General features: G+C 56.2%; 1 protein-coding gene and 1 pseudogene across 1 annotated transcript; one reads left to right on the forward strand and one right to left on the reverse strand.

The window, feature by feature from the left end:
• Positions 1-17: 17 nt before the first annotated feature.
• Positions 18-6,653, forward strand: LOC137851907 (maestro heat-like repeat-containing protein family member 2B). Its single transcript, XM_068673003.1, has 18 exons — positions 18-95; positions 289-427; positions 512-604; positions 953-1,057; positions 1,257-1,380; positions 1,742-1,854; positions 1,949-2,101; positions 2,340-2,494; positions 2,667-2,829; positions 3,115-3,302; positions 3,760-3,897; positions 4,093-4,204; positions 4,398-4,541; positions 4,762-4,944; positions 5,088-5,240; positions 5,731-5,853; positions 6,088-6,190; positions 6,501-6,653. The coding sequence occupies exons 1-18, from the start codon at positions 22-24 to the stop codon at positions 6,587-6,589; spliced, it is 2,352 nt and encodes a 783-aa protein (XP_068529104.1). The 5' UTR covers positions 18-21; the 3' UTR covers positions 6,590-6,653.
• Positions 6,654-7,767: 1,114 nt separating this feature from the next.
• LOC137851908 (toll-like receptor 1) lies at positions 7,768-10,309 on the reverse strand (annotated as a pseudogene).
• Positions 10,310-12,519: the final 2,210 nt, after the last annotated feature.

The raw sequence follows: 12,519 nt of genomic DNA on the forward strand, positions 1-12,519 counted from the left end.
AACTTTCTCTTGCAGAACTTGATGAAGACGACTCTCTGGGACTTCCCGGCAGCGTCCCTGCACCTGAAGGTGATTCTGGCCCTGGAGCAGTGGAGGTAAGAGCGAGGAGCTGCGGGGGCTGTGAGGCGGGATGACGATCCTCCTGTCAGGGAGCTCCCAAAGAGCAGCACTCCCTGCCCCAGCCTAGGCTGCTTGGATTTGGGGCTGTCGATGAGGACAAGCCCAGATGCCATGTGACCCTCTCTGGAGAGCGCTAGGAGCTCCTCTTTGTTTGTTTCCCCTTGCCAGCAAGCTGGAGATCTCGTTCAGCAGCAAGGAAATTTGCAGCCTGCTGTCTGACTGCTGCCGGGCCATCCTGCCACTTCCCTCAGCGGCTGAGCAGCTTGGGAAGATCAGGAACGCAGAGCAGGCAGTGCTGCAGCTCCAGGTAACGTGCTGTCCCTTCCCAGCACAAGCTGTGTGCTGGCAGCAGCCGTGATCCTGCATCTCCGTCCCTCTCCTCCGCTTTCAGTCCCTGCACATGGCCACGAAGGCTCTGGGCCGGCTCATGGCAGTCCTGCTGAAGACAAAGCCAAGCCCTGTGGACTTTGTAGACATCGCCGAGGTGAGTATCCATGGGGTGCTGGGGCAAGCGTCCCTCCTGTCAGCAGTGGGGCCCCTGGGGAATTAGCAGAGGAGCAGGAACCTCCTGCTGCCATGCCAGGTGACTGTGAGCTCGGGGAGGCCAAGAAGTGGGCCCTGCAGGGGGGAAAGCCAAGAGGCAGCCCCTGGCTGGCTGCAGCAGGGAGCTGGCTGCAGGGAAAAGCTCCTGGGTGGGAGCAGGTGCGTCTGAAGAGAGTGGGGCAGTGCCGCAGGGCAGGCCCTCAGGGCAAGTGCCAGGGAGGGAGGGAAATGGAGAGGGCTGGCGGGAAGGGAAAGATGCCCCTTGGCAGCCAGAGCTGCTCTGCCCCAGGTCCTGTGCTTCTGGCTCTCCTCGGGCAATCCGTGGGTGTGCAAGAGGGCCCTGCAGGTCTGCGCCCAGCTGCTGGAGGACTGCAGAGATGGAGTGGCTTTTCAGGTGAGGAAGGATGCCCAGCGTGTGCCCCCAGCTGCAAGGGGGCCTGGCAGGGCAGCTCTGCCCAGCTGTGCACGGGCTGTCGGGTCCCCCAGCGCCCAGCCCCCCTCTGCCCAGTCCTGGCCTGAGCAGGGCGCGGGTGGGAGACGCAAGGGAGTGCTGGGGCCACCTCCAGCCCTTGTTCTTCCTCTCGCCCCTGCAGACAAGAGGTGCCTACCTGCCGTTTGGCGCCTTGGCGGGATTGCTGGGGCCTCTGACCTGTGAGCCCACGAGCAGCTCCCGCCAGCTGGCCGCTGCCTGCCTCAGCTCCCTTCTCCACATCCAAGGTGAGTGTGAGTAGAGCAGGCACCTGCCGGCCCTCTGCCCCGCCTGGCCCTAGCGGGATCCCCCGCGGGGGCTGGGTCCTGCCGCCAGGAGGGAAAGGAGAGGCACGGTGCTCGGCTGCTGTCCTGTCCCCAGCCTGTTCGTCCTCCACCTCCCCAGCCACCTGGGGAGGGATCCTGGCAGAGGGCCACCCAGTGCCACCTGCCAGCAGCGTTTCCTGCAGCCGGGGGCACTCAGAACCTGGCAAGGGCCATCCCGCTGCAGCAAGTTCAAGACTGACTCCCCTGGCCTTCAGCAAAGGCTGGGAAGGGAAGTTCAGTCGCCCTAAGTGGGACTCCCCTTTTCTCCCCGTGCTCGTTCCAGCCAAGGCCACGAACAGGCTGTTGCAGACAGACGACCCTGCGAGCTTGTGTGAGGGGCTGAGTGCTCACAGTGACGCCTCTCAGCAGCTCCAGACCTCCATCCACATCGCAGAGGTAAGGAGTGCCCTCAAGCTTGCCTTCTGTTCTGAAGAGCTGGAGCAGAGCCGTGACGGGATCTCGGTCTCTCCTGGTTCTTGCATCTTTCCAGATGGTTTGCAAAAACGTCCCCAAAGAACAGGCCGCAGACTTCATGAATGCCATCCAGGAGCCCTTCCGGCGTGCCAGAGGAAGCCGCGTGCGTGCTGCAGGCAACTGGATGCTCACCTTTCTGGAAACATGGGGAAAGGACATTGGTCCAGATGTAAGAGACCTTTTTCCATGCCTTGGATTTTCTTGGACTTGGGCTTTGGCTGTCGCACCACACATCTTGCCGGTTGTGTGCTAAAGAAGCTCTCGGGGCAGAGTCAGGGCTCGGGCAGGATGCTAGGGGTGAAATTTCGCCTTCGAGCGTGAAAGCGTGGCAAGGGAGCCGGCGTGGCTCCTGGGCTGAACGTCCATGTTCCCGTGCCAAGACGTTCTTTCTCCCCTGCTTCTTTCAGGTGCGAGGAATCCTCTCCACCCTGCACACCTGCACAGAGTCCATGCAGGAGCCCTCGTTCATGTACTTCGTGCACCATGCGGTGCTGATCCTGGCCCGCCATCACGAGAGGCTCACGATGAACGTCATCCTCGAGAAGTTTGTGCCTATGGACAGGTACATGTGCTCCTCCCTTTCCTGCTGGGCTCAGAGAGCTGTAGCTTGCCTCCCCTCCCCTAGGGCGATCCAAGCAAAGCAGCAGCTCCTTGTCCTCCAGCCAAATGTCGGAGGTGTTCTTGTACCACTGGGAACAGAGCATACGGGCTCATGGTTGCACATCTCTTGGCAGAAACACGCTGGAGCTGTGGAGGACTCTGGGGAGAGACAGCATTGGCATCGGTGTGCTAAAGCGCTTAGCGAGGAAGCTGAGGAGAGTGGGAGACGACAGCTCCCAGCCCAGCTCATCCAGTGGCAGGCTGCACGCCCACCAGCCTTCTGCGGAGTCCTTGGCTGTATGTTCAGAGGCTTTGTGCCTGCTCCCCCACTGCCAGTCCGAGGGCAAGGCGTTGGGTGCCCTTTGCAAGCGTCTCTGGACACTGCCAGGACACTGCTGCAGTGTCTCAGCGGTAGCAGTTTGGGACGGCCGGGACAGCCGCTGCTCCCAGGCTGCAAGGCTGTCCCGGAGACGGAGACGGGGCGTGCAGGCAGTAGAAGTGCCCCAGGCAGCCAGCGGGCCGGGGCTGGTGGCAAAGCTCTTGTTTAACGGGTGCTTGTCGGGTGCTCTCATTTCCCTGCAGGTCACCCGTGCCATCTCCGAAATGGTGTCCGTGCAGTCCAAGGAGGGGGTCCAGAGCTTGCTTCCCTCCCTCCTCCCTGGGCTCCTGCTGCAGCTCAGCAAGGCCCTGGGGGAAGAGATGCTGTTTGCGCCCCTCAGCCCCTGGAGAGGGCACGCTGAGGATCAGCGGCAAGAGGGCAACGTGTGCAGGTCAGGAGCAGGAGGGGCAGGGCAAGGGGGGCTTGAATGGCCTAGCCAAGCATGCTTGTGTGTTTCCTGTCCTGCTTTGTGGCCCAGCTCTGGCCACAGGCAGCTGTGCTTTCCTGCCGTGGAGGCTCTGCCGGTGTAATTCCCGGCCTGTCAGGGTGCACCAAGCATTGCACTCAGGCGGTGCTGCCTCCCTGGGGAGGTTCGAGTGCTCAGATCAGTCCCCCCACAGCACAACAGGGCACCTTGCCACACAGTTGCTTTTCTGGCCAGCTTTTGCCACAGACTTGGTGGCTACAGAGCGTTGCCTCTGCGCTTCTTTGCCTCTCTCTCCCTCGCTGGAGCTTGGGATGAGTGAAAAACCAGCTCGTAAAGCTGCTGAGCGTTCTTGCTCTGCTAAGTCTTCCCCTGCGAAACACTGCTCTGATCTGAGACTTCTCTGGCTCTTGCTCTTTCCCAGGCCTTTCTGCAAAACTCTCATGTCAGTGCTGAGCAAATGCACTGAGAAGAGCTGGCTGACGCCGTTCTGGAGGCAGAAAATGTCAGCGCTGCTGGAGAGCCCCCGCACTTATGCCGAGGGCATGTGCCTCCTGACGAGGTGAGAGCCCCAGGGCAGCATCTCGCCTTCCTCTCGGTGGCTGCGCCCAGGGGAACGGCTGCCGGGGCCGTTCCTGCGTGCTCGGGGAGCTCTGTGCAGGGCAGAGCAGCGCCTGTGCTGGAGGAGGGAAGTCCGTGGTGGCAGCCTGCAGCCTTCCCACTTGACCGGGCGTTGCCCCTTGTGCTCTTTGTGCAGTGTCCTGCTCCGTGCCCAGCTCATCTCCCGGGAGCTGATTGAGATCTTCTCCCAGTGGCTGCGCTACCCATCAGCAAACCTGCAGCTGACGGCCATGGCTTTCTTTGCTGAGGTGAGGCAGTAGGAGGGCAGGGGGGCTCCCCAGGGCTTTTCTGAAAGAGATTGCTGCTTGGGCTGCCTCTCGCTGTGGGGAGAGATGAGAAGCAAGCGTCCCCATCGAGACTCCTTTGTGCGAAGCCTGCTCGTGTGCTGTGCCTGGGCTGAGGTTGTGTCCTGACTCTCGTGGCTGTGTTGCTCTGTTGCAGCTGATGAAGGAGCCGCCTCTTGAGAAGAGGAACGTCCTGAAGACTCTGCGTGTCTTGGCTGAGAAAGCACACCACCGAAGCAGCACCATCAGGCAGCTGGCAGCGAGAGCTCTGGGCAACGCAGCCAGCAGCGTGCCCGTGGAGGTGAGACGGATTTCCCTGCGCCCTGACTGCAGGGATATTCCCCTCCCTAGCAAGACCCTGGGGGAGAGCTGCTTCAAGGGCCTGGACAGAGCGGCAAAGGCAAAAGCAGGGCTCCTTCCTAAGGCCGCACTCCTTTCCCTCATGCCAGCAGGGCTGCCGAGGGCAAGTTGGGTGCCAAATGTCAGAGTCAAAAAGTCTGTGCACGTCTTTGGCTTTGCAGGTGCGGAAGCACGGGAGACAAGTTGTCCGGGTGCTGCAACAGAGCCTGGCGGACACTGCCTGTCCCGAGGTGGTTGCAGAAAGCATGCTGGCACTAGCTGAGCTCGTGAGGGTGCTGCAGGTGGTGAACTTGGGATCGGCCTTTGAAGACATCGCCAGGTCCACCAAGATGTTCTTCGAGTCTGTGAGTGAAGCCAGCTCTTGCTGCCGCTGCTCTGAGAAGCGTGGGGTGGGCAGGGGCCTGCACGCGCCGCCTGGATGGCCTCTGCTGGCTGAGTGCCTGCTTCGGCCTCGTTACCCAGCTGACAAACGGCTTTCTGCTTGCAGGAAGAAGAGTACCTTCGCTACTCGGCCTTGCGCCTCTATTCAGTCCTGGCCTCCTCAGCCTCGACCAAGGGGTTGTTCTTTGCCAGAGAAGTGGCAGAAACATGGGTCAGCCTTTTCCTGCACCTCCGGGATCCTGACTTGGCAGTTGCCAGCGTAAGTGCCCTTGCAGCTTGCTCCCAAAGCCCCAGAAAGCTGCGTGGCCAGGGCCGAGGCGTTCTGCCCCTGCTGCCTGCTCAGCGGCTGCCGGGCGTCTCTGCAGATCCCCCCTAAAAGTGTGCCAGCGAGCCTTCCGCTGTGCTGCCCAGGGCAGTCTTACCAGCGAGCATCTCAGGCCTCTGGGCCCTTTTGCTGGCCATGTGCCTTCGTGCCTGCCTTTGCCTCCCGGAGCTGGTGCTCCCCTGGGAGCGGGCAGTGGGGAGCAAGCCCACGGATTCGGCCGCCAGGCATCAGGACTGGGTCGGGTGCCGGCCTAAGGGATGGAGCAGGTCCCCTCTGCTGCCGCCAGTGCATTCCCCTGCCAGCGAGTGCCCCTCGGGCAGCCCCCCGCCAGGTGGAGCTCAGCAGCACATGGCTGGCTGAGCTCCCTGGGCAGCTCCCACACACGCTGCTGGAGGAGGAATGACGGCACAACTCTCCTCTTCAGATGTGCAAGATCACCTTCAGGCTCTGTGTTCCATTTATGGGGCTGAGGCGGCCACGGGAGATCATCTCTCTCTGCAAGAGGCTGGGTGCACAAGAGCTGCAGGATGCGCTCTGCACTTACCTGGTAAGTAAGCTGTGCTCCAGCGAGACGTCAGGGTCCTGCGGCCCTGCCCGGGCTCCCTGAGGGGAGTGCGCGGTGATGCACGTGGGGCTGGCCGGGACTGGGCCATGGCCATCCCTCCTGGCCACCCACTGCCTCTCCCCTTCCCCCTGTGGCCCACCCAGACAGCTGGCTGAGGGGCAACAGAAGGCATCTTTTTGGACCCCCGTGAACTTGTGCCTTCCTGTCTTGCCCTAGGCCAGATACGCCCCCCCAAAGTTGGAGAGGCTCCGTAGCGTAGCCAGGAGAGGCTGCCTAGAGAACGGGCAGAGGCTGCACCCATCGACCTTCGAAATCCTTGGTGAGAGCCCGCACTGGAACTTAACCACTCTCTTTCCTGACCAGAGAGCTGTAGGGGCCTCTGCTTTCTCTTTCCTCTTTCCTCCGGGCCCTGCCTTTGCAGAACAGGGCAGACACTGTGCTGTGTCCCATGGGCTGAAGATGGGGTAGACAGGGACGCAGGGCTTTGCATTGCAACCTGCCTCCGAGTTCCTTCAAAAGCTTGAGCAACCATCAAGGAGTGATCTGGAGAATCTGGAGAGCAGCTCCAGGGTGGCAGGGGGCACAGCTGCCTGGGCTGGCTGCTCACAGCTCTGGCTGTCTTGTTGCAGCTTTCCAGGGCCCGAGCAGCACTGAGGACGCCCAAGTGTGGAGAAGGCAGACGAGGCCCTCTGTGGCTGTGGCACCCTGTGGACAATAAAACTCTGTACATGTACGTGGTCTCAGCGCTCGCTGTGTCCTTGGGGAAATCCAACTCAACGTGGCCTCCCCTCTGCGGACAAAGGGTCTTTTTCGTAGGGCCAGGGGGGCACGTTGGGGCCTGTGGGGAAAAGCCTGGCAGGATGCACAAATGGCTTCTGAAGGAGCTGGTGGACCTAACCGTGAGGCCTCCCAGGGTTATCCAGCAAACGTCACCGCGATCAGGAGAGGCTGCTGGCAAACGGCAGAAAGCAAACGTCGCCCCTCCAAATTGGTTTCTTCCCTGAAAAAGAAACTGCTTGCCACTCCTGTTCCCAACGTGTCCATTTCGGGAGGAGCGCAGAGAACGTATACTACTGTAACCTGGATCTTACCTTTTTCCCCCAGGTTTCACTAAAGAGCCCTTTGCACCCTTTGCACCTTCCAGGAACTCATCTTGGGCATCTTTGGAAAACTGCTCTCCAAAGCAGTTCTCAACATGCGCTTCTGGGATGGTTTTACTCGGGTGGGCAGCTGAGCTCCACCACAACCGCTCTCTCACTCCCCCTCCTCCAAGAGGAACAGGGAGAAAAGAGGATGCAAAGGGCTTGAGGGTTGAGATAAGGACGGGGAGATCGCTCAACAATGATTGTGACAGGCCAAACAGAGTCGGGAGACAGTCACATTCGTTGCCTACTCCTAACAAGCTAGAGAAGCGAGAAACAAAGGAAAGAAACCCAAAATGCCATCCACCCTCTTCCACCTCCTCCCCCCAAGCGGCAGTCTCACGCAATTTTCTTTCTTGCAACCTAATTTTAACAGAGTCCTATGACCAGCATGTCTAAGCCTTATGATTAATGTAGTTATCTGAAGTCACCAGCAATTCAGTCCCTCTTCTACAGGACTATAGCAAATGCTCCAGATTTTATTCCACTGAGAAATAGTTACTACAATATGTCAAGTGCAGTTTCAAAGAACACGTTCAGGTTATATCTTGGTGTCAATCTCAAGTGACTTCCAGTAAACTGGGCTAAATTTTTCCTCTAGTAAGGCAGCATAGACAATTCTGTAGAAATAGTATTCTCTAACACAAAGTGAAATCTATTGACAACAAATAGAAATCATCGAGTATTTATTGCTTCATTAAAAAAATAAAACTAAAATGAAATAAAAGAAGAAGGAACTGCATTAGACAGGTTCTTAATCTCTTTCTCCACACCTCTGCCCCTCAGCCACTGGCAGGTTAATATTAATAGCTGCCCTCAGGTTAGCCCAGAAAAGGGCACGCTTGCTCCTCTCCTTTGGCCGCTCCAGGTACATTCTCTGTGCCATGAGAGCCTTCAGCTTGTGGTACCTCGCAGGGATAATATACGGAGGGACAGGCTCCAGCAAAATCAGGATCAAGCCACTGCACCCCGGCAGCTCGGCCAGCCTGTTCGACGCCAGCTTCAGCTCTTTCAAGGACTTCAGCTCAGCAATCCCCTGGGGGACGCTGCTGATCTGCTTGTTGTGTAGGTCCAGTTTGTTGACATTGAGCGGCAAGCACCCGAACACGGACTCTGTCAGCTGCTTTGAGGACAGGTCCAGCTCCTTCAGAGACTTGCTCCGTTGGCAGTGCTCCTCGGCTCCATCGGTACGCAGCAAGTTGCTGCTCATGTCCAGATAGCTCCGTGATTTCATGTACCTGGTCATGGAGCTCACCTTGGAAAGGCTCTCAAATTTATTCTTCTGTAAGATAAATATCTCCAGTTGAATTAATGGATCACAGTTTTGGAAAAGCAGATCGGTTAAATCATTGTTTATAAAATTTAGGTACCTCAAGGGACTGTTAAATGAAGGACATAGCATCTGTATCATCTCTGATCCTGCTACTGTCAAGGCTACAATGTTCATGTCTGCAAATATCCGGTACAGGTCATTCTGTGAAAAGGACAGATCTGTGACTAAAATGTTCTTCAGTGCCAGTGCTTTCATGGAAGTACCCGAATACCTGAAGTTATATTTTTCTATGTCCGACAATTGCTTAAAACTGTTGATATTGAAATATTCAATGGATGATTGCCATATAGTCTGAAGAAGTTCAAGAAAACTTGAAGAAGTTCAAGAAAACAAGTTCGGGGGAGGTCCCAGCTGACTGGCGGCTAGCAAATGTGACGCCCATCTACAAGAAGGGCCGGAGGGCAGACCCGGGGAACTACAGGCCGGTCAGTTTGACCTCAGTACCAGGGAAGCTCATGGAGCAGATCCTCTTGGGAGTCATCATGGGGCACTTGAAGGGCAAGCAGGTGATCAGGCCCAGCCAGCATGGGTTTATGGAAGGCAGGTCCTGCTTGACGAACCTGATCTCCTTCTACGACAAAGTGACGCGCTGGGTGGATGAGGGAAAGGCTGTGGATGTGGTCTACCTTGACTTCAGCAAGGCTTTTGACACCGTCTCCCACAGCATTCTCCTCAAGAAACTGGCTGCTCTTGGCTTGGACTGGCGCACGCTTCGTTGGGTTAGAAACTGGCTGGATAGCCGGGCCCAAAGAGTCATGGTGAATGGAGTCAAGTCCAGTTGGAGGCCAGTCACTAGTGGCATCCCCCAGGGCTCGGTGCTGGGGCCGGTCCTCTTTAACATCTTCATCAATGACCTGGATGAGGGCATTGAGTGCACCCTCAGTAAGTTTGCAGATGACACCAAGCTAGGTGCGTGTGTCGATCTGCTCGAGGGTAGGAAGGCTCTGCAGGAGGATCTGGATAGGCTGCACCGATGGGCTGAGGTCAACTGTATGAGGTTCAACAAGGCCAAGTGCCGGGTCCTGCACCTGGGGCGCAATAACCCCAAGCAGAACTACAGGCTGGGAGAGGAATGGTTGGAGAGCTGCCAGGCAGAGAAGGACCTGGGAGTGATGGTGGACAGTCGGCTGAATATGAGCCAGCAGTGTGCTCTGGTGGCCAAGAAGGCCAACGGCATCCTGGCTTGTATCAGAAACACTGTGACCAGCAGGGCTAGGGAGGTGATCGTCCCCCTGTACTCGGCTCTGGTGAGGCCGCACCTCGAGTACTGTGTTCAGTTTTGGGCCCCTCGCTACAAGAAGGACATCGAGGTGCTTGAGCGGGTCCAAAGAAGGGCGACGAAGCTGGTGAGGGGCCTGGAGAGCAAGTCCTATGAGGAGCGGCTGAAGGAGCTGGGCTTGTTCAGCCTAGAGAAGAGGAGGCTCAGGGGTGACCTTATTGCTCTGTATAAGTACATTAAAGGAGGCTGTAGCGGGGTGGGGGTTGGCCTGTTCTCCCATGTGCCTGGTGACAGGACGAGGGGGAATGGGCTAAAGTTACGCCAGGGGAGTTTTAGGTTAGATGTTAGGAAGAATTTCTTTACTGAAAGGGTTGTTAGGCACTGGAACGGGCTGCCCAGGGAGGTGGTGGAGTCACCATCCCTGGAAGTCTTCAAAAGACGTTTAGATGTAGAGCTTAGGGATATGGTTTAGTGGGGACTGTTAGTGTTAGGTCAGAGGTTGGACTCGATGATCTTGAGGTCTCTTCCAACCTAGAAATTCTGTGATTCTGTGATTCTGAAAAATAGTCCAGTCCACTGACACATTTGTCAGTGTCAGATTTTGTAGCCTGGAGCCTTTTCTGAAATCAGACAACAAAATTATTGTTTTTTTTTTACATTGTTATTAGTGATTTGTGACAATGACAGGCTTTCTGTAGTGTTTTCTATTACAACCCAATTGTAATCAACTTTGGACCGCTGATGATGTTTATGCACCAGTGTGTGAGGAATGTTTCAACAATTCGTGTCCATAAAGAACAATTCTGTTTGAATCCTGTCTGCCTCTGGGCCCTGCACTGGCAATTTAATTCTTGAACCACAGATGCAGTGTGTCCCAGTCTCCCCCTCATTCTAGTCAATTTATCACGTCTTCAGAAAACACTCCTTACATTTATGAACCTGTTTGTTTTTGTTATTCCGAACTTCTGTTTCTAACAGTTACAGCTTTTTTTCCTGTCTTCTTCGAGATTAACTTAACACTGCTATAGATGTGTCTGTGAATGGCTGGGGAACCTTAACAACCTTAACAAAGTTGGTCTTTGATGGCTGTTGGATAGACGCTTAATGATACGATATGTTTTTCTTGTTGTTGTTGCAGGATAAGAACAAAGACGGATGGATAAATATTGAGCATTGGCAAGGAACCACAAACCAATATGGCAAAGAAAAGGAGATATCTCCAGAACTTTTTTGTTTAGGAGTGTCTGTTTGTATTAACTTTTTGGAACAATATCAGCCTGTCTGTGGAAGATGAACTCTTTACACCTGTTTCTAATAATTATCCAGAAGGTGGTTCTGACAAATCCATCAAGAGCCTTCCACTTGTTATAAATGGCTCAGGATTCAAATTAGGATTAAATAAAAAAACAGGATTTATTAAAAGAATATAAAGGAATAGAGGTAAGCAAACAGCGCTGGGTGCACCGGGAGTCTCCGATCCACCAGGACGCACACCAGTTACATCAAGCAGCTGATTTTTATGCTCCTAGACTAATACATATTCATTACTACTTCTAAAAAAATAGATTATTATAATTAGCTTCCGGGGTCCAGTCCCTCCTACTGGAGCATGCGCATCAGTCTCCTCTGGGGGTCTCTAGGGGTCTCTAGGGGTCTTTCATGCTGAAGGCTCGTAGAACACACATCTACACACAAGCACTCTTGTCACTGCCATCTGAGCAGTCTTCACATTTTGCTCTAGCACCGTCGGCAGCAGTGCACAGTCAGGTGAGCAGCAGGCAGAGCGCCCTGTCAGCATGGCTGACACCACTCACCGCTGCCCCGCACCGTCACCTGTGTCACTTATACTACTCCTATTACCCATGCTGTTAGTGTCAGTGGCATCCTCCTGGTACCGTTTCTGTCTTTGTCGCCCCTTACTCTCCCCCTTCTCTTTTTGCCACTGGCCATTCACCACAAATGGATGAGACACATGATTACTAGTGGGGAAAGAGAGTGTAACGTCTGCTATACGGCTGCAGGCAGTGCCAGCTGCAACCTTAGGTTTGTGAAAGAGCCTGCTGGTGGTCATTTGGCAGTGTAATCTGCGTCTCTGCACTCCTGCCCCGCAATAAAGGTAGTAATAGAGCTAAGTTGTCATTAGTAATCTGTAGAATGCGGCAACCCCATGGAATGTTATCCAGAAACATAGTTATAACACCGATCTGGGGACGAATAGTCTTTTTGCATTGCAAGATAAACCTCTCATAACAAGAATGCCAGAGAGAAGCAGCACAGCCGCTGCTGCCTCCATGGTTACGTCAGACAGGCTGCAGGGTCCTGGTGTCTGTCCGCCCCTCTGCTCTGTGCTGACTCGCCGCACACTGAGGGTCGGCTGCCGTTGTCCACTGACGCCTCTGGTCTCCCGTAGCAACTCGATCTCGGGTCTCCCGGTGCCGCTCCGGGCTCTTGGCCTGTTCAGGTCTCAGCGAGTCTGGGTCTCAGCGAGTCCAGGTCTCGGCCTGTGCGGGCCTCAGCCTGTTCGGGTCAAGTTCCTGCTCAGGCACCATATGTTGCAGGAAGCACGGCACAAATGGCAGCCCCCGGGGCAGTTTCTAAGGCTGGGATGAGGGCGCAGCCCCTCTGGGGAGGGCCTTGGGCTGGGCACAGAGGTGCTCCAGCCAGGGCAAGTGCCCAGAGGCTTCGGGGATGAGGCAGGCACCCGTGGCCCCAGGAGACGCTGCTGCCCCACAGGGGCTGGGGCCTGGGAGAGCCTCCTGTGGTGCCCCCTGCCTTGTCAGCACCCCTGCGCGGGGCAGAGCCCAGCCCAGGGCTGCTCATGGGCAGAGCTTGGCAGGACGGTCCCCACGCCACCTCTGGCCAGGGCTCACGGCCCTGTTGGGCACCTGAGAGCTGTGCACAAACACTTGCCTGGGGGGGCCTGCAGCCCTGGACATGCAGCGCTCCCAAACCCT

Source organism: Anas acuta, chromosome 2 (genome assembly GCF_963932015.1).
Source record: "Anas acuta chromosome 2, bAnaAcu1.1, whole genome shotgun sequence".
NCBI lineage: Eukaryota > Metazoa > Chordata > Aves > Anseriformes > Anatidae > Anas > Anas acuta.

Bases quoted from the DNA above. Each gene is read 5' to 3' on its own strand.
- LOC137851907 (XM_068673003.1), top strand. From the start codon at position 22: ATGAAGACGACTCTCTGGGACTTCCCGGCAGCGTCCCTGCACCTGAAG. The intron at 3,898-4,092 runs GTGAGAGCCCCA...CTCTTTGTGCAG, and splicing joins GGCATGTGCCTCCTGACGAG to TGTCCTGCTCCGTGCCCAGC. The intron at 4,205-4,397 runs GTGAGGCAGTAG...GCTCTGTTGCAG, and splicing joins CCATGGCTTTCTTTGCTGAG to CTGATGAAGGAGCCGCCTCT.